This window comes from Lipotes vexillifer, unplaced genomic scaffold (assembly GCF_000442215.2).
Source record: "Lipotes vexillifer unplaced genomic scaffold, Lipotes_vexillifer_v1.1 scaffold90, whole genome shotgun sequence".
In the NCBI taxonomy this organism is placed as follows: Eukaryota; Metazoa; Chordata; class Mammalia; order Artiodactyla; family Lipotidae; genus Lipotes; species Lipotes vexillifer.
In genome coordinates this window covers 2,545,569-2,567,159 of record NW_006782310.1, presented here as the reverse complement: position 1 = coordinate 2,567,159, position 21,591 = coordinate 2,545,569, and the positions used below count along the sequence as shown (strand labels likewise).

General features: G+C 38.1%; 1 protein-coding gene across 1 annotated transcript in view; it reads right to left on the bottom strand.

The window, feature by feature from the left end:
* ASXL3 (ASXL transcriptional regulator 3) overlaps positions 1-21,591 on the bottom strand; it is a 178,098-nt gene that overhangs the window by 81,217 nt on the left and 75,290 nt on the right. Inside the window, exons 5-7 of the mRNA XM_007455171.1 lie at positions 12,840-12,961; positions 4,087-4,204; positions 3,009-3,128 (exon numbers count right to left, since the gene is read on the bottom strand). Of these exons, the coding sequence (XP_007455233.1) occupies positions 3,009-3,128; positions 4,087-4,204; positions 12,840-12,961 (360 nt within the window). The remainder of the gene's footprint in view (positions 1-3,008; positions 3,129-4,086; positions 4,205-12,839; positions 12,962-21,591) is intronic.

The window sequence follows — 21,591 nt, the reverse complement described above, 5'->3', positions numbered from 1 at the left end:
TTTGCGGTACGCGGGCCTCTCACTGTTGTGGCCTCTCCCATTGCAGAGCACAGGCTCTGGACACGCAGGCTCAGCGGCCATGGCTCACGGGCCCAGCTGCTCCGCGGCATGTGGGATCATCCCGGACCGGGGCACGAACCCGTGTCCCCTGCATCGGCAGGCGGACTCTCAACCACTGCGCCACCAGGGAAGCCCGGGGGAAGTTATTTTTGATGATAGTATTTAGGGTTACTCTTCAAATTTATTTTTATTTTCCTGCATTAATTTATTTCAAAAGTATGTAACATTTTATGAAACCAGCAAAGTTGTAATTCTTCACTACAAAAAGATTAAACCAAATAAAATATATTGGAATGAATCCCAGAAGTTAAGCTCAGCGAGGACATTTATTAAAAAACCCTCAGAGATATCCATTAGAAGCTTGGATTTGTTTAATAAGTAATTTTTAAACTCCTATTGTGTGATTGGGTAGGAAGAAGCATAATTAAAAACTGGTGTAAGTCAACGACCCCTAATTCAAGGAACTTATATTTTAGTTATGATTCTAAAACGCTGCACAGAACAGAGAATCCTTTACTCTGTAAGATTCCTAAGGTCACAGGACATCAGAAACATTACTTTCTAGAAGACACATGGGATTCTATCTGGAGATGGTCACCTTTAAGGCCCTTTCTTTCCTTTTGCATGCTTTCACTTTTCATTGTATGGTGCTGGGCATATATTGGAGGCTTAATAAGTACTACCAACTTCATTTGCACAAAATAGGCCATTGTACTCAGCTGCTTGTTGGGTTACTCGGTCAGTCAGCGTTCCTTCCTAGCAATCACCTTCAGGTTACTTTTGACCTTAAATCCCACCTTCTTCCTCTGATTTTACAGGATCAGCCAGGAAATCTTTTAGTTGCTAGCTCTCCTTCTATGTGTAACTAGTGTACCTGCATTTTAACACCCATGGCAGGCTCATCATGTCATAGATGCTATGCTACTCCTCAGTGGTGCCCACAGGTCTACAACATAGGCTGGATGATTATAGACATTCAGAGCATATTCTGAAATAATGGTTTGGACTTTGGAGCTAGCTGTGCCTTGGCTTGTAATAGCTGTGTCATTATGGACAACCCTCTTAACCCTCTGGGCCTCCGTTTCCTCAGCTGTAAAATAAAAATAATTCAACTGTACATAATTGAGGTAAATGAGATAATATGTCAAAGTACCAAGACCACTGCATTAAATACGGGTAGTTTTCCATTCCTGCATTAAAGTAGCTTCATTATTTCTACTACTTAGTAGTCTAAAAGAGAAAAGCAGGTTAAAAAGAACATGGTGGTCTCCTTTATCGCCTTTTAAATTTGCTGACAAATTAGCTGAAAACCCTTTACTGTATGATTGTTAACCTTTACTGTATGATTGCTAACATGTAAGATGTTAAGCGGCGTGCAGGATTCCTAGGTTACAACAATTAGAACAAGAGATCCTGATTGAAGACCTGAGCACCTGACAGGATCCTGACAAGAGTACAAGCCTTGTTGAACCCCAGCCCTGAAGGCAGCTAAGTAAAGAAATGAAGAGGTCCCCATGCCTTGAATTTTCTTAAACTCATGATGTGGCACTGACTTTCCTGAGGTTGGTAGCAGACTGTTTTTAACTGAAGGTCACTGACTTTTAAATTACTTAGGGTAACATAACATGATATTTGGGGCGGGGGGAGCTTCTTTTTTTAGTACATTCTTTACATATCACTCTCCCATTACAGTTTCCAGCTTCAGAAGCTACTCAAAGTACTTAATTTAGAAAACTCAAAAAGACTAGGAAAAAACATGTCAGTATATATGTAGGTGTTTATAAACTAACACATATGTTTTGGGCTAGACAATAACTATAAAATGATTTAGCCTTGGAAACAATGAAAAAGATAATTATGCTGTGTTTAAAGAATTTAAAACAAACATAAATTTTGCTTTCCCAAAGATCTCTTACATAAGGCTATCTAAACCCCATTCAAAGACTTTACTGAAAATATGCTCCCAGAATTTAACAAAATCCTGGTATATAGTAGGCACTCAATAAATCTTTACTCAATAAATAAATAAATGGGTTAAAACCTTGCTTGAATTTTACAAACAGATAAACTCTGCAAATAAGAATTACCCTAAGTTGCCAAGAAAGTAAGTGGCAGAACCAATAATAAAGTTCAGGTCAATAAATCTGTACTTTCTACCCACCATTTTACAAAATGTTACAATGATCTAGGTCATTATCATTACCCTAACTCAGAGATGAAATAACTGAGAGAGAGAAATGAAGCCATTAGGTCCAGACATCCAACAAGGCAGGTTTGGTCTCGAATTTTAATGTTCAGCCTAGGATACGTTTATTTTCCTCTTTTTAGTTCCCATATTCCTTTTCCCCCCGAATGCTGCTATTGAGTTCCTGATGAAAAGTTATCAGGAAGGAAATCTTCAAAAGAAAACCTGGTACTGACTTGCAAGACCCAGTAACTGTCTGCTACACTTCTCGGCAATTGTACACTGTTTTTCAGACAAGCACTATTGAATATTTCAAACAGCATAAGATGAAAAGCAAGGCAGAGCAGTTTTACTGCAGCAGACCCCAATGACAGTGTACTCTTCAGTTCAATGAACACTTTATAAAAGTTGCATTTCCCCCCCAATACAATGTATCCCGATAAAGTGAAACCCAGTTGCAGGAACAAAACACTGCATGTTAGACAGAATTATGACTTGGCAGATAATTACGTGAATACATAGATCGTTTTAAACCTCTTATCTTTAGCCTCTGCTTCATCCAATAGTATCATTCACAAATTTAGCAACACGCTTAAAATCATTCCATTGTAATATGTTGCGTTCTTTAGCACCCTTTTTGGCTTAGATAAATTGGGAAGATTTAAAAATATCCTTAACTATTAAAGAAAAAAGTCCCCATAATTTCATTCAACAAGATTTAAATATCTAAAATGTGAAATGTTATAGTATATTGAACACTCACCTAAACCAGACTTTTTTAATCGTTTTAAGTGCTGACTCGTTTGTTTCCCAGTGGGGGATTTTTGCCCATGTTTCATTTCTTTATCTGAACTGTCTGCTTCACCATTTTTAGATTCGGATCCTAAAAAAGGAAATAGTTATTATGTCATTATCTTCCTCTTGCTGTCCTTGAAAAGAAAAATCTCAAATTGTTTTACAAACCATAGATATTATCTCCTTTGGTAAGAGTTAATACGCTACCTTTAGCCACAATCTGATTCCTCTACTGTATATAAAGAGGAAAGCCCAATAAATCAATCAAACAGAACAAAAAGCATGAACAGATGGCCTGATAGTGGAGTCAAAGACACATTCACTGATCTGATAGCTTTTCAAAGAAGCACTCAGATCTTTTGTGAAAATACACGAATAAGCTTCAACAATACTGTGCCACTTGGAGACATGCAAGACCGAGACAGAGAGATGAAGGATGAAGGGAGGCTTGGAGAGAGGGAGAGATCATGCCTTTATTAATAACTTTATGTTGAAACAGGAAGAGAAAACGCAAACATCACTCTATTATAATATACAGAATGGTACATAGCTGATAAAGTGACAGAAGTAAATTAGAAGAAACGGTCAGGGCTGCACTGAGGTGAGAAGAATGCTGCCAGAACACAAAAACTAATAAAGGATTCCTGATTTTGCAGCAGAGGATGGAAAAACAAATTCACACTCACGGAAGAACGGCTTTTGATGGCGTTACACATCAGCATGGGGTCCACCATTAAAGTTCAACATTCAAACAAAAGCCAAAGCAACAACAAAAAAATCCACCTAGCAGTACTACACATTTTCTTGCATCTACTGACATTAGCAACTGAAGTCCTTTGATGATGAGCAAGCTTTTGTTTTGTTTTGTTTTTAAGAGTGAAATACCCTATTATTTTTGAATCACTGAAAGAGTCTAAGGTATAAAAAAATTAAATGAAACCTCAAGTGGAAATATTATTCAGTTCCAGAGAAAATTCATGATATCTCTCTTGGTGAGAAAGCCTCCTCCGGGAAGAGGTCAAGCATACAATATTTTAGCTCTTTACCTGAAGGCGAATCCGACTGCTCATCAGACACCTTTAATGGTGTCAAAACAACACGAGGAACAGTCTTGTTTACCATCATTGAGACTCCATTTCTTCTTTTCTGCTGCTGCCTCAAAGCCTACAAAACATGATAATAAAATAGAACGTAAAAATATAGTCAAAATGATTTCTCATAATTGAATTAAATGATCCATTTGCCCATCATTAGATAGAACCTCTTAAAAGACTTAAATTCCACAGAGTCACTCATTTGTCAGGACTCTTAAGCGTCACCTTCCTGTCATTTTCCCTCAAAAGCATAAAATCAGGCTTTGGCAAAGGGTATAAACCTGAGTTCATTTTCGGTAGAATTCTGAAAACAAAGCAGCACGTAAAGGTTTGTTCTACCTGAGCAGTGTGGCTTGAGAGCCCATGGAATTTGAAACCATGACTCCCAAGGAAAAGAAATGTAAAATAAATGTTTCGAGACCAGGATAAAAATATATGTCTGCACTTCTCTTGCAGGTGCGTCCTCTCCAGTGGGCTGCTCAGTCAATCAAGTTAACACTGAGTGTCATCAGTATGTACAGCAGGTAAGGACTACAGTATTGATGCACTCACTCAGCCGCGGGGAGCGCTGCACAAAATCACTGAACATGGCAGGAATCATTTATTTCTGTGAAGGGAATCAGTCCTAATCTTGGAAACCTTGCAGCACTTGGCTTCTGTCTGCTTGACTTTGGGCATTAACCTTCAGAACACGAACACGACGGCATTCTGGCAAATCCAGGGAAAAGAAGACCGATATGAGAATAAATTGCTCCAAATGGGAGTGCTTTGTGTTTCATAAATGTATCAACCATGGTGATGATAATGTACTGAAAAGACACTGGAAAGTTTTGAAATACAGCTTATCTAGCTGATCGTTTTACGCAGAAAATTACCTGTAATAAAAAGGGTCTTAAGCAGACACAATTGAAGAGATGATAAATTCACGGTTCCAGGAATACTAAAACTCCTCAGAAGGTTAAAAGGCTGACCACAGACAGTCTCCAACCTTTCAATTCCTGGTTTCTGTGTAATTTCTACCAATTTTATGACATTTCAGTTACTTGACTAATGTCCTTTGACCCAACAGTTGTCACAGTCTCCTGAAATACTGCATTGACTGTATATCCCCTTGCTGACAGAAACAATACCATTTTTTTTTGCAAAGGGTTTTACCTGAATGTCCAACTCGTTGACCATAAGATTTAGCCATCAAATAACTGCAGATGTGAAAAATTAAATATCACTTAAATGAGAAAAGACATATTCAGATGAGATTTAAAACCACGTGGGAAAGTGAATGGCTTGGGAAATCGCTTACAAATGATACTGTTGCCAATAATAACAGGATACGTCTTCCCTTCAATTCTTACATTTATTGACCTTTTATAAAGTACTAGGCACTGTGGACGGACAGGAGATACAAAAATGAATAAGAGGCCATCCTCCTCACCTTTAGCGTGCTGGCAATAATACTCTGAATGAGAGCATGTGTGCTATAAAATATTTATGACGTTTACTCTTTCATTAAGGTGTGTACATAATTGCATAAATCTCTCTAGCCTGTGTGAGAACTCCGAGCACTTTGTAGACATTAACCTATCAATCCAATGATAAAACAGAATGAGGCGGGCTTCCCTGGTGGCGCAGTGGTTGAGAGTCCGCCTGCCGATGCAGGGGACACGGGTTCGTGTCCCGGTCCAGGAGGATCCCACATGCCGCGGAGCGGCTGGGCCCGTGGGCCATGGCCGCTGGGCCTGTGCGTCCGGAGCCTGTGCTCCGCAGCGGGAGAGGCCACAACAGCGAGAGGCCCGCGTACCGCAAAAAAATTTTTTAAATTTTAAAAATTAAAAACAAACAGAATGAGGCAATGCAGTACCTGAAATTACAATTAGGCCCATCTTTACCCCCTATGTAAGACGTCACAAAACAAAACCTGTATAAAGAGTGATTAGTTTTTAGGAGTCTTTACATCATAGATTTCAAACTTTTCCCTTGGCAATCCAAATAGGCATTTGAAAAATACTCATTTTATGGCATGGTAGGGAGGTGTATTTTGGAAAATGTTGATTAAGAAAAAAAGAGATGATATAACAAGAGGCTTAGAAGCTGGAATCATAAAGTCAAAGATGACATGTCTTTTTACAGTGTTTGTAGTAAATAATTATTAAAGTAACAAACATTTTGTCCTCAATTTTTAGAGTGGAGAAGACTCTATTATAGAAAAATTAGCAGTTGGACAGAAATAAACCATGATATACATAATGTAATAAGAAGAAAAACCCAAGGCTATTCTGAATTTTAAACAGCCAAGCTGGAGCCAAGGTAGGGATAAGGAATGCTAGTCAATATTGAGCCCATTTCTATGGTCTCAATGATTTTTTACTGAATATGTATTTCCTGCTCAGAAATTTGAACAATATTTCTTGGTACAACATTTTCTTAAATACTGAAATGCAACACTATGTGCCTGTAAGTGATAAAAAAAAAAAAAAAAAAACTATGCCTATCATTTAAATGATTGTTTTAAGTGTATTAAAAATACACACTTTTTTTCTTTTTTTTGCTTCACCTCTGAAAAACAAGCATTATTTTTTATCCCAAATAACATTTCTAGGGTCAAAGAAGCAAAACCTGGGAAGCCTTTTTTTACTATGACGCCAGTCACAGTAGTAAAGCCCGCAGGCTAGTAAACAAACTCAGGAGTATCAGAGTTCAGCTATGAGAAGGGGCAACTTGATAGCATTTACTAGATCCGTAGCCATTTTAGGCTACCTTGGGGATTCCAATTCACTTTCTAGAGCCATTTTAGGCTACCTTGAGGATTCCAATTCACTTTCTAGAAAACAGGATTTATTTGACTGTGGACCCTGGGGATACCCTCCAAGCAGATCAGAATGTGGATGGAGGGGAAAGAAACCAATGTTGACTCAACTGAGATGTCTGGGATAGTTTGGGCTGGCTCCAAACAAGAGAACTCTAGCACCTGTTACGTCCACAAGGCAGGTAGTAATATAGTGATTCCCAGTTCCTCACTCCAGGGTGTGGCTTCTGCAAATAAAGAGGCTAGCTGCTCATGGTCTGCGTGTTTGTTTGCTTTGGTTAGATACCTATATTTCTGCAGCTACGTGCCCACGGGCCACTCACACATGCTGCGTGTCTCCTCCTCCCAACCCCTTGAAGAATGTGCAATTATTTTTGGACCACACTAGCTGGGCTAAGACCACGACAAGGGGGAGGCTGAGGACCCGGACGCCTATACCCCATTGGAGGTGGTAGTAATGACTCAAGAGAAGCAATACAACTGGATTTGTAGGTGAGTTGTCCTGTTTTCAACAATGTGCCAGACAAAACAAAGAGGTCTCTGAGCCAAATTCAGCCTGAGGGCATCAGTTTTGGGTACCTGCTAAACACCTTTCCCAAAGTTCCTCAGCTCCCCGCAGAAACGAGTCTGACCACTGCCCAAGAGAGGTATTAAAAGCTCCCTCTTCTGCTGTGCTGACTTGCAGCAGAACAGGGGCTGACGCAGGATTGTCTTAAGGACTGTGAGGTATGAGGCTTTACAATCAGAGAACTAACTAGCTGAGTAATGCTGAGTAAATTACTTGGGTAAACGTCTCTGTAAAACAGAGACAGCAATGTTGGTAAGGCTTTTTAAATAGGAACTCCACAGAGCTATGTTTCATATAGGCTTTTGGGGGATGGTCGATGGCCACCTGGCCTCCTCTCAGTAAGTCCTTTGAGGCTGTGACTAGCACCCTCCTGTATCCCATTATCCTTAACTCTGAGCCGTAGCTAAAATTCCAAGAGAACAAGAAAACTTCCTATTTCATGCTACAAATATAACAGAGGTTAAATGCAATTTACCTTGTAATTATCTAAGTTTGGGTATCCCAGCCTGGAAAATATACATCCATGTAATAGCTTAAGAAAATACAATTAGGATGGCCACTTTTGATGGTCATGGAAGATTTGCTCTGCACAAAGATACCCTGAAAGGGGAGATTTATATGTTGTTGTGACAACTTGGGGATGGGATGCCTTTCTCTATTCCACACCAAAGGTTTTAATTAGCTAGTGGTGGCCCTGTTGATCAATCTATAGCATGGTTTTATTTTGACACTAATATTATACAATAAGTCTTACTATATTAGTCTAGATTCATTTTAGGAAGATGATATCAATGAGTACCTCCAACTACTCAACCCTTAGGTATACAATGGAACGCTAACAGAATAGCTTATTGAACAACTTTAAATCCTAATTTCAATTCTAGAAAGAAGCAATACCGAAACCTAAATAAACAAGCAGATGGCAAGTGTAAATGCAGTCTACTAAAAGGCTTGTCTTTCAAGCTGCCCGGACATGTAATGTCCTTGTGCCCAAACTACACAGAGTACATTGGACTTGCCAAGTTTAGTACTTCCAGGTATCATTCAGTATGAAAGAAATTTATAGGCTTACGCTTGGAAATAAACTTACTTATTTAAGGAAACCAACATAACAGAGCTAAACCAGTCTAGGAAAGTAAAGATCATATCACACAATTACAATTCTGGCTTTAAGTGAAAATCAAAAGATGCTGAGTGAGCCTGCTTTCCTCTAGAGAGGTATCACAACATTCTCTTGTAAAAAGAGACAGAAAACCTTTAGATAAACATTTTAGTTTTTAAACAGAAAGCTTGGGATAACTCTAAAAACCTGGAAGAATTCTCATTTCCACCCCAATGAAAAATAAAGTAAAATCTAAAGCCAGAGGCTTTCATGTTAACTTGGAATTTGCATAAACAAGTAATACCTTCTTTGTTTTCATAGAGAAAGAATACCAACAATGTAACTTAAGAATGCACTGGATGCAGTAAGCCCTTCACTGAGAAATCGGAAAATAGCACATGCCGTGAATGCTAAAATAATGAGAAATACACACATATGAAACAGCTGGCTGTGTCAGGCACCAACAATGTGCATTGTTGCTAGAATGCTAAATGTCAACACCCACGTCCAGAAACTGCTATCATGCAACATAACCTTTGGAATTTCACAGTACTGGTCAAACATATAAAGCGAAAGCAAAATACCAGGAATATGTCTGTTTTGCGATATGAATGAAGGAAAAGGATCTCCAACTTTATGAATAAACTCTGCCACCCTAAATAAATAATGCAGGAAGTCAAAGAAACCAACAGGAACAACACAGAAAGGTTCTGTTCTCCATCATGTTACCTCCCATCATAACAGACCTCAAACCCATCTTTTTTTAACCTTGTATTTGATTCTGCTGTTTAGAAACTTCCCAAATTTAATCTTTGTTAATTATGCTTCCTTGAAATTCAAAATCTAATCATTTCACACCTTTTAGGATCATTAAAGCTAAAATACCAAGGCAGAAAGAAGACAGGGAACAAGGTAATAATCAGCAATCTGTTATTCTCCAGAGGCCTCTGAATATGCTTATCGCGAAGATCCTATTCAGAAATATAACCACTGAAATAACAACATGCTATTCACGCAATTACACCCAACATATGATATTAACTAATGTTTTGATGATTAGAAAGTTAAAAGGACCCAAATATTAGGGGCAATGAAAGTACTCTGCATCAATAGCCAAGGGGCATTATCGCCTCCATATTGTCCAGCCTGTAATTACACTGCAATCAACAGCAGTGCAAAGTTAAAGCAGCCACTCTCTGCAACATCATGCTTTGGGTTGGGGTGAGGGCTTCAGAGCTGGGAAATTATGTCTGGCTTATTTTGCATGAGGTTTGTTTTAAATTAGTTTTCTTCACTATACTTATGCATATAAAGCTACTGGGTTTTGTTTTTGTTTTTCTTTTTCACCTACTTCTTTCTAAGAATCTACACTGGACAAGCAATAGTTGAACTACTAAAACCCCACTGACTCAGAATATACTTCTAGTAAAATGGTAAAAGCTAACACATCCAAGTACCTCCGATGCTGAACATATTGTTCCCTGTGTCAGTCTGTGTCAGGAAATAATATTCTTAATGACTATGTTTCCCTTGCATTATACAAATACTCAAGAATGTAGATTTCCTTGGATAATGTCAAAAAGCCATCTATCCTATTATACAGCATATGCTAAAAGGAACTACTAGTTAAGAAGGCAGAACCTGAAACTGTGATTCTGGGTTCAAATGTCATCTCCAAGATTTACTCACTGGACAATCTTGTGTAAGTTCCTCTGGGCGGTAGCTTCCTCATTTGAAAAATATTTTAAAGGATTATTTTAAAGGATTTGTATGAGGATTAAATGGCATAGGGCCTATTAATGCAGAGAATAATGTCTAGACTTCATAAAAATAAATGACAGCTAATGTAATTATTATTAGGTTATTTGGCTGGCCCTACACTGGTGAGATTATGATTTGTGCCTGTATGTGTACACACAAAACATATTCACAACCATGGGAAAAAAAATATATATATATATATGGATATATAATGGCACATACACTTACAAAGAATTCTACATGGTCACAGCCATTCAACTATCAAAAAGAAAGCTGCAGATTTGCTGAGGCTGCTACAATTTAAAATGCCGCATGTTCAGTCAATTTTTGAAATGCTGTCTTAAGAAACTCAGCAATTACAGGGAATCTGGGCAAAATTCTGCAAGAACAGCTTTTCTTCTAAATGTATTTCCAGTATGAATTTCATTATTAATCAAACATTAGCATATCTGCTATATATTGTGCCACACTGTATGGGTAACTAATTTGTTACTTGGTTATACAACAAGAAGTTTTAAGACATTAATAAATAGCTCTTTGAGGACACTAAGAAGCTTCCAGGGCAGGTTTCTTAAAACAAGGCTTAGACCCTAACCGAGCAAGTGGCACTTCCCACGAACATGTGCTCTACAACAAAACACAATAAACAAACAAAAATACCCACTAACTCAAAGCTGTGTAATGTTTTAGTAACTGTAAAAAAAAAAAAAAAAAAAATGTTCAAAGGATATGAAACCAAAATGAAGAAAGTAAAAAATAATGAGACATGGCAATACAGAGATGTGAATGTTAATCTTTACACTCACACAGAGGAAGATTTCACAGTGTATACACATTTTCTAAATCACTGCTTTTCAGAAGTATGAGTTTCATTTATGATTTACATCTATGTTTCTTAAATGCTCCAGTTACCAGTATCCAGTTTTGTATCTTTCGTTCCATCCTGGTTAGTGTTTCAGTACCTGCATCCTATTTGCCACCTGAATCAGCCTTTTTCCAGGCTTCCCTACCATCAAACATTCTTTATTTCACCAATTAAAAAGGGATCTCAACACTGAATTCAATTTTGTTCTTTGGCATCTATAACATTTCTCAAGAGCAATGATACAAATGGCAAGCTCAGTAAAGAGTATTTGACCTCTGTAGGATGAAACACTGTTACTACCCTAAATATAATACCAATGAAAGGAAATACTGCAATTTCAGTAGTTAACACAGAATTTACAAGTAACAGAATTCACTACAAAAATGTTATGTTTCTTTCCTAAGTTTCCTTGTTTGTAATAGAGGAGTAGGTGGAGACATTCTAAGTCTAGGGGATTGGATGTGAATATTAAGTAGCTTTACAGGCTGGTGGGACTTTAAAAACATTTTAAAGTTTATTTAAAAACATGGCTTCTCCTTCTTGCTATAAATATATCACTTAGAATGACACCCCTATTCCTAGACTTGGTAACGGTCAGCAAGGGGTGAAGTGGAGGTGGCTGTCTCAGAAGGATGAAAATAAAAAATGAGGAAAGCAGTTAAACAAGGGAAAACCATGAATTCAGGACTAAATACATAAGCTTTATATTTATTGACCTTATTACTATTACAATCATGCAATGTTCCCCTCTAATCATAGAATCTCTTTCATTTCTTCTGGGCACATTCAGCATTTCTGGGGTGGGTAGCAGAAGGTAACGTTTATTGAGTGATTATTATGGACCACTCACTCTATCATATGCTTTCATTGTATCACCTCACTTAATTCTTGGATCATTCCCACGTGAAGGGTACTTTTATTTTCTACATCTTCTAGAGAAGGAGTTTAAGATTCAGAGGAGAGAAGTGGCTTACCCAGAGTCACACAGTAGCAAGGGTTGTAAGCAGCTTATGTCTGAGCCCAGAACCCAACATTATAACCACACTTCCCAGCACCGTCTCTGGACAAGGACACACAACTCAAGACTGCTTAGACTGCTTACGTAATGTTGGGATGATACTGCAAAGTTGACCTCTATTCAGCACCAAACGCACTAATGGATAGCCTACATACAAGCAAGGCACGATTGCTATTTTTCTTATTTATAACAATGCATTTCAGTAATAAGAAAGACATTACATTTATTTTGACGTCGACTATCAGATAAACACAAGATCATAAATGGAGACATTATTTTTAAAATATGCAACGCATGTATGAACCCAATATACTTGCTATAAAACACACACACACAAAATCTTAGTTCTATATGATTCCAAACACATTTTCCCTCTTCTATTTTACATCAAAGGTCTCAGCCAAGCCTCTCCTAGTTTTTAGCATAGATTAAAATCAGCGTATTGAATATTAAGGGATTAGTTGAATGTAGGACATCTCTGTTGCTTTCCGATTACTATGTTCTTATTTATTTTACTTTCTATGCATAACTTCCATTACCTTAAGTAGGCAGAACTGAGGGACAAAGAAGAAATGCCAGCAACCTTACCTGCTTGAGAGCCTTTTTGGTGTGTTGCTGAAAGGAAGACGCTAACTTGCTCTGCACTGCTGTGTTAGGAAGGCTTGAATCTCGAGTGGAAGATGCCTCATCAGTTACCTGCTTTGCACAAACTAGAAACAGAGAGATAATAATATTACTAATTTGAATTCCTTTTTTTATAGCCACTGTAATTACCTCACTTGGAGCTTTTCTCCAATTGAAAATGGATACGTACAATAAGGCAAAATAGCACAGTAAAAAGAAGAGTATCTCGATTTAAAAGAAGGGATCATTTAATAATTGTGTGGCCACGGTTACACTGAACCTCTCTAAGCCTCGGTTTCCTTACCCACTAATTGATGATAATTTCTATGTTTTGGGCTATTGTATAGACATAAAAAAGAACACAATATCTGTCTCTAGAGTTGGGAGTCAGTAGGTACTTTCTGGAGCTGAGTAGGGAGGCTGGGCAATGCACAGCATTCTGAAGAAAGAATCTATCTACATTGATGAAATTGTCTTCAACCTACCAACCTCAGAGGTACTATGATTCTTCTATTTAACAGCCCTCCTTCTATAGAATCTATGGTCTACTGGGGTGTGTGTATCCTCTTCTATGGGTCAAGGCAAACAGCATGGAGAAGGAAAAATGAAATCTGGGACGCTGGGTGTCAACTGAAGATAATTACTTTCAAGAAAATCACGTCCTCTGCAGATTACAATATAATCTGCCCCCTTTTTTTTTTTTTTTTTTACCAGAGTCAAGCTTTCCAGGCACCTAGTCTATGCAAGTCAAGCCCACCGTCACTTTCTGCTCTATGACACCTGTGCTGGAGCTCCAACGCTTCTTTCTGGCCTCCTCAGACATTCCGCCTGGGAGACCAGGTTTCACACTTGGGCAGCAGTGTAGATGCAGGCCTTTTCTGTGCACTTGATGGGAGGAGTTTATTTGGAAAATCAAAGTGAGGAAGCACTATGATTAGTGGCAGAACGAAGGCACACGTCAAATACAGGAGGCAAGGGGAAGTTCGACGGAAGAAAATAGCTTGAGAACATACTGTAAAATCTCAAAATAAGACTTCTTAAGGGCACCAGGGTTTACGCTAATCCAAGAAAAATTTCCAAGGTACAGTAACTTGGGAGGATTCTGACCTGAGTTTTAAAGGAAGGTGGAGGAGTTAAAAATGATTCTAGTCAAAAATGGAGGCATATGCAATCCCACTACGGGGCATATACCGTGAGAAAACCATAATTCAAAAAGAGTCATGTACCACAATGTTCATTGCAGCACTATTTACAATAGCCAGGACATGGAAGCAACCTAAGTGTCCATCAACAGATGAATGGATAAAGAGGATGTGGCACATATATGCAATGGAATATTACTCAGCCATAAAAAGAAACGAATTGAGTTATTTGTAGTGAGGTGGATGGACTTAAGAGTCTGTCATACAGAGTGAAGTAAGTCAGAAAGAGAAAAACAAATACAGTATGCTAATACACATGTATATATGGAATCTAAAAAAAAAAATGGTTCTGATGAACCTAGGGGCAGGACAGGAATAAAGATGCAGACGTAGAGAATGGACTTGAGGACACAGGGACGGGGAAGGGTAAGCTGGGACGAAGTGAGAGAGTGGCATGGACTTATATACACTACCAAACGTAAAATAGATAGCTAGTGGGAAGCAGCTGCATAGCACAGGAGATCAGCTCGGTGCTTTGTGACCACCTAGAGGGCTGGGATAGGGAGGCGGGAAGGGAGACGCAAGAGGGAGGGGATACGGGGATATATGTATGAATATATCTGATTCACTTTGTCATACAGCAGAAACTAACACAACATTGTAAAGCAATTATACTCCCATAAAGATGCTAACAAGAATAAAGATCAATACACCTCCCACCAAATACTTTAACCTCCATGTTACTAACTATAGTTCAATGCTTATTTAAAATATTTTATTTTGATATGAAACATAAATACAATAAAATGCACAAATCATGAGTTAAAAAAAAATGGAGGCATATGCACGTGTTAGGGTCGAGAGCACTGCTTTAGACAGACTCAAGCTCATGTTGCCTAGAAATGAACATGTGGTCCATGAAAGAGCATACTTGGAAAAAAGAGTTAATCAAGTTTTGTTTTAATAACAGAAAGTAATCAGGAAGCCAAAAGGAACACGATTTGGAAGATAAAATAATTGTTAGTTATTAATGCCAGGTGCTGGATCTCATTTCATCCTCACAGCTTCCTTGCGAGATGGAAAAGTTCATCTCCACATCGAAGAGAGAAAACTAGAGCTCAGAAAGGGTCAATAACTTGCCCATGGTCACACAGCCAAGTGAAACAGCAGAGCTGGGGTCCAAGGCCAGGTCCATAATCTTCCACTAAGAATATCTGCCTTCAAGGCCAAGAACTGATACAAAAAATTTAATGTCTAAAGAAGTTTAATTTACTTGCGTCATGTTGGAGGACCTGAAACAGGAAGTTAATGAGGGTAGAGGGAACAAGACGTTGAGCTCTGACAAGAAAAACCTGAGCGCGATTGGCCCAGGAAACACTAAAGTTGAAGCTGCCAAAGGATTTGCCCAGGGATACAGGGAGAGAAGTCCTTGAGTTTAAGACCAGGTAACTTTTTTCTATTCAACACAATATGACATTTTTTGCTTAAAACAGTCTAAGTGTTCTAGTAAAGAAACATTTTATAACACTGCTTGCGTAAACTATGGCTTCTAGGCTTCTCTCCTTGGAATCGTCACTAATTTGTAACACTTTGCCAAAGCTTACTTATCAAGAAGTATTAGAAATAATCATCGGTTTATATTGTAAAGATAAATTTATTTTTGTACTGGTTACACAGATGGCCTTTTCAATGTTCTGGAGTCGATACGAAGTGTGACAAACTGGGGAGGTGAGAGGAAGGTGGCAGACAGGATATACAATCCCAAATGAACAGACCTAAATGGATGGAATGTAAGCCCAGCCGGAAGTAAAGTGCGCATTAGCAAATACATTTCATTACTTTCACATTCTTAAATTAGTATTGCCACCTAGAAAAATACAAACTTAATGGTAGTTAAAAAGGATAACCAAATGCAGTACATGGGTTTCAGGAAATGTGCGGAAAACAGGAGAATGCTTCTGCTTACTGGACATAGAAACAAATTTACTAATTTTCTTAGGAAATGATTTTATTCATAAGTGTTTCAAAGGTAAACTTCAATGCAGCAGGATCAAAAAAACAACAAATACCAAATCAGTGTAGACGTAATCAAAGCTTTATGTCTTATATGTTGTGACTGCTACAATAAGCAGTATACAATCAGCTGTCACTTCCTGAGCATAATACGTATCTAAGTTACGACTTGCTCTATTTGCTTCTGACCTAGGAAACCACAGGGTATTGTGATACCTATTTCAGTATACGCTGAATGATCGTTTAAATTCACTACTGCACTGTGTTAACAGTGATTCACATATATTTACATACAGTGTTTCCAAAAGAAAGATTCTGTTCAACTTTACCAGAATTTCAGTTGGAGGGCAGGATAATAAAACTGAAACAAGCATCAAGGAATACCGTGAAGTTTTTTCTTGAGGTGATTCAATTTCCTTTACCTCAACTCTGTTTTACTCTATCTTACATTCACATTCCAGCCTAGACCCAAGTGAAGCATCATGAGAATTCCTTTACTACAGAGTCATTTTCCTACCCGATACCCGATTCCTCTTTCTGAAGTTGGTCCTATTTCTCCGGGTCAAACCATTTTCCCTAATTATTTATTTCTGATAAAATAATTATAGAACTTTAAAGAAAGTAAATGTAATAGAAAATAAAATGTGTGAATGTTCCTTTGGATCTAAAACTTACTTTAAAGGGAAAAACATTCAAGAATAAAAATGATTAGGACACAATGTAATGCATCCATAGGCCCCAAACAGTGTGCCTGCATATGTGTGTGTGTGTGTGTGTGTGTGTGTGTGTGTGTGTGCACGCCCATTGACAATGCAGACCCCAAACATGAGCATCTAAGTGACTTTATTCATTCTTCTGCCATGTATGTGATGAGGGTGGCTGATTCTCAAAACTGCCATAGTTAGAGAGGTGGTTGAACATATTCTTGCATATTCATATTCTGACAAAACACACAGTTTTCACTTTTACTTTATCCTTGCAGCTTTCTTAACAGATGTGATAAATAAATAATACAGGGCTTATTTTAAACAGTTTCCTGAATATTTATCTAAGGGGCTGAGTCTGGCCTCTAAAATATAAGCCAAAGAAAAATTAATGTTCGAGAAAGGACCAGGGGAAATCCCCTGTATGTGAAATTACAACGGGAGCCCGGAGAGTGAAGAATTAGGACAGATGTTTTATCCAATAAATATCTAACACTGACATGCAGTTTAGAAAGTGATATCTTCTTGGCATTCAGGACAGAATAGAAGCTTTTTTTCTTTTTTTTCCTAACTGTACACTGGCACCATCACAAAACGCATGCCAGGATTTTATACCTGGAAACCCCCACAAGACTGCCTGCCCTTTTCATAGCTGGACAAGCCGAAGACGAGAAAACATGTGCTAAAAGGTATAGAAATATTATTTCTGTCTACGTTTTGCTTGCCTGCCCAAACCAGGCAAGCCAAATGCATAGTTAAAAGCTAATCTGCTAGTTTTTAATTCAAACAGTTAATGGGATTTTCAGTAGCTGTTGCTCACCTACCTCTACTCTCATTCACCCTCAGATTCCCAAAACCCTCCTCCAAGATATTCTACTTAGAAGGCTGGGACCAAAGGGAGATGGAGGATTACAGGTAACCATGAGACAGCCTAGAAGGCTAGAGAAACTGCTGACTGTGTTCCAACAAGACTGGATTTCAGCCTCTTTTCTTAGAGTCTCAAGTCGTCCCTCTCTCCCTTCTTTTTCATTCACCATTCAACTTGACAGTGTGACTGAACTCGAAAATATGGCTTAGAGCTCATATTTTTTAAGTTGAGTGCTAGAGAGGGTATGGGTGACATTCCCCCCAATCTAAGTACCAATCCACTGACAGGTATACAAGAGGACTCTGACCTTCAGCCCAAGACACAAAGAAGGGAGAAAGCAGAATGCAATCTTCACTCTGTCTTTATTTCTAGTTTCACATCTGCTTGCCTTCCCAACTGCCACCCTCTCTGATCCAGTCAGTCGAGACCTTGTGCCATTTCCTGAACACAGATACTTGCTGTATGTCTCACTCGCTCTGACAGTCCCTCTTCCACCTTTCTGCCTAGCAAACTCGGCAGACCAAACTCAAACAGCTTCCCCAGAGCTTTCCTGACTATCCCAGTCTCCGAGGTAGACTTAATCCTCCCCACCCTTTCCTTGGAACTTAGTGTATGAATCCATGACAGTCCCTGCAATACTGGTGCTTGCGTCTGCCTTGCCACCCACAGGCCCAGCAACTCAGGGACTGACTTCTGTGCAAAGACAGGCACAGAGCCATTGGTCTATAAATGTTTATTAAACTGAACTGTCCAATTTGATTTTCATTAAATTTATCCAAAGTATCTGTTTCTGAAGTTAACTTTCAATTACCGTTTTTAACAAGAATTCATGAACGGGGAGGTCAGCAATGCATAGTTTTTTACTGTGCAAAAGTATACATAAAAGATGAATTTTTAAAATTTGAAAACAGAAACTTCATTAAAATTTTAAAAATTATCCTACAGTCAATTAGGGAAAGTGCGAAAAACCAAACTACAAAACATCCTATGCAAGTCAGTTGGGAAGTCGTATGACCTGCCACTAAACGTGGATACGTTTCCTTCTGCCATCCTTACTCGTTGCCTTATTTTAAGAGGAACAGTCACAGTCTGGAGGTTTTGCGTGGTGAAATAAGTATCGTTTAAAAGTCAAAATTAGAAATCACAATGTCTACTTGAAATGGCAGGAGCTGGGTGGGGGCAGAACCACAAAAGCCCAGGATCGGGGCACAAGAGAGTCACTGCAACAAAGAGATTAATCTTTATATGTCGATTAAGCTACACACTAAGTGACTGGCTATCTAAGGTAACCGGGGTTCAAAGGGCTAATGGAGGCAGGCAGAAGAGCATCCTTTGACCAACTTCACTTCTATCAGTTCTTCCTCTGGCCACTTCCTTTCGAGTTTCTGAACAATCAAACTAGATGCACTCAGACGAAAAAAGAGTTTTCTATCAAAATGATCCTGACATACACTATAGGCTTAATAGAGTTTTTATAAATAAAATTGAAATCGAAGAGCACACAGTATATTAGGGACAGTACCGTGGCACACTGTGAGAATTCAATCACATTTTAAAAGAGGGCTGGGTCTTAGAGGGGGCTTAATTGTTTATTTATTAATCATTCATTCAACTGTAAAGCTTTTATTGAGCACCTTCATGCCAAGGACTGTATAAAATGCATGCGAAAACAGTGACTAAGACCTAAGACCTGACTTTGAGACCACAGGTTTCTTAAAAATACTTTTTTTTTCAAAAAACAATGGTATAGAGCTATTAATTCTGCCTGAGAAAAACCAAGTCTACGAAGACCTAGTGGTGACAACTAAAATTTGTTTTAAAAAATCAATAAGCAGGTAATTCAAAAGTATCCCCAGATTGGCAAATAATCAAAAAAGCTTATGTTTGTATTATAATATGTCTTATGTATCATACTTACATTTGAAATTGTGCATATCAGATATTCTGGATAAACACAGCAACAAAATACATGCCAAAAACTGTTAAAGGTAACTTAACGACAACCAGACAAACCCATTTGACCCCAACTAAATATTTCCAGGACTCAGTTTCTTTCAGAGAAAAGACAATTCCTTAATCCTTTCTGGATCCAGACTAAGGAGAACCACTTCTCTCAAAGCAGTCCTTATTCCAAGATAGGTTTAGGTAACTAGATTTAAACAATTTTCCTTACTGCATTAAAAGAGAACATTCAAAGGATACGAGAGGCAAGCAATTAAATAGAGAAATAATAGCAATAAAATAATGGAAACAGCAATTTTCCCTGAAGACTTTCAAGGGAGCCAGTATCTAAACATTTTAAGTATTGATATTAGATAATATTTGAACATTCTCTATGAATAAAATATATCTAATATAACTAAAAATATTACTATACTTTACAGCCTGCTTCACTAGGCCAATGAAGTCCTCTTCTTATTCAGAAGAGGTCTACAGAAAAGGGAGCAAAATAAACCAGGAGGAATAAAGAATCAGATGATAATTATACCAGCCACGTGTATCAGTAAGAACGTGCTCCATAAGATGTAATCGTGCCAGACACCTTAAAGATCTGGGTGGCTGATACCATATTGCTACAAATGATGCTCATCTGATATCCTGGAACTGGATGTAACACGATTTAATTGCAACGTCCACAAATGGTTCACAAACACTTCGGTTTGCATCGGACAGGACACTGAATCTCCACAGGTAACTAGGAGGAACTGAAGGTATAGGAATCCCTCTTAACAAGCACTCAACTTATCATCATGGCAATTTAGTTATACTAGTACCTCTGGATATCCATAAAAATATCCCTTTAAACTCAGACAAGAAAAGAGAAACTCAAACCAGAAATGAAGATATTTAATAGGAAAAGCATATCTGATAGGTACCAGCCTCTAACCACCTAATTGCTCCTACCAGAGAACCAACACAGATTCCTCTCAGAATTATGGAGAGTAATAACACAGTAAGTTGCTGTGAGGGGGGAAACATTAGAAGCTATTCTCTTATATCGCAGGACACCTGTGATCTTCATTGCTGCAGCAAGCTCCTGAAACATCTACACAGAAATACAGGAACCCACCTAGAAAATGAGAAATAGAAAAGAGCAGGCAGGAAGAATATCATTAAAAGGTTGGTACAGGTCAAGGATAAGTGCTTCATTCGTGGGCCCTTCTACTTCGTTCTTCAACATATAAAAGAGAACTCCAGTGTACAAGAAAGGCAGTTAGATAAACACATGGTTAACTCTTTGAGAAATGGTTACACACTGTCACTTTAGAGAAAATGAAAGAATGGTTTATCTGGCATCATGGACAAAAAGGACTTCAATTTAAGAGCATGGATGCTTTTGTTTCTCTATACCAATCACAAACTATATCAATCAAAAAGAAATCTGGCTTGTCAGGATAGGTAATTGGGGGAGTACCTTTAATTTTGGTTTTATTTGAGAGGGAGTTTGCTTTTATCATGAGACCATACTCTATTTCCAGTCTTTATATTATGAAATATTTCTCTCCTAGCACAAGAAAAGAGGGGGGAAAGTACATTTAAATGGGTCACTTTATCTGCACTTAAAAAGAAAACTGTTTTTTCTTTCATGACTCTGGGCTGTTAAAATTGACCGAAATCCACTTACACAAGAACAAAGTTCATAGTTCATGGAGAAATATGTAAGAACAAGAGGTCCCTAATGGGTAAAAGAAATGGAAAATAGTATCTATAAGTAATGTTTGAAAGGGCTGGGACAAGTTATTTGGAGAAGTTAAGATGAAGGGGGTGATATCTAGATGATGCCCAGCTGTTCTCCATCATCAGCGGGAAATACAAGAGAAAATTGGTTTAATTAAAGGCTCAAGAGATTTCAGCATAAGGAAAAATTTCTTGACTATAGAAGTTATCAAAAACACAGAGAGACAAAAATAAATGAGTCTGTGAGATTCCCATCCCTCTGGGCATTTACTATTAGAATGATGTCTACTTTAATTGACTGGCTTAAGTAA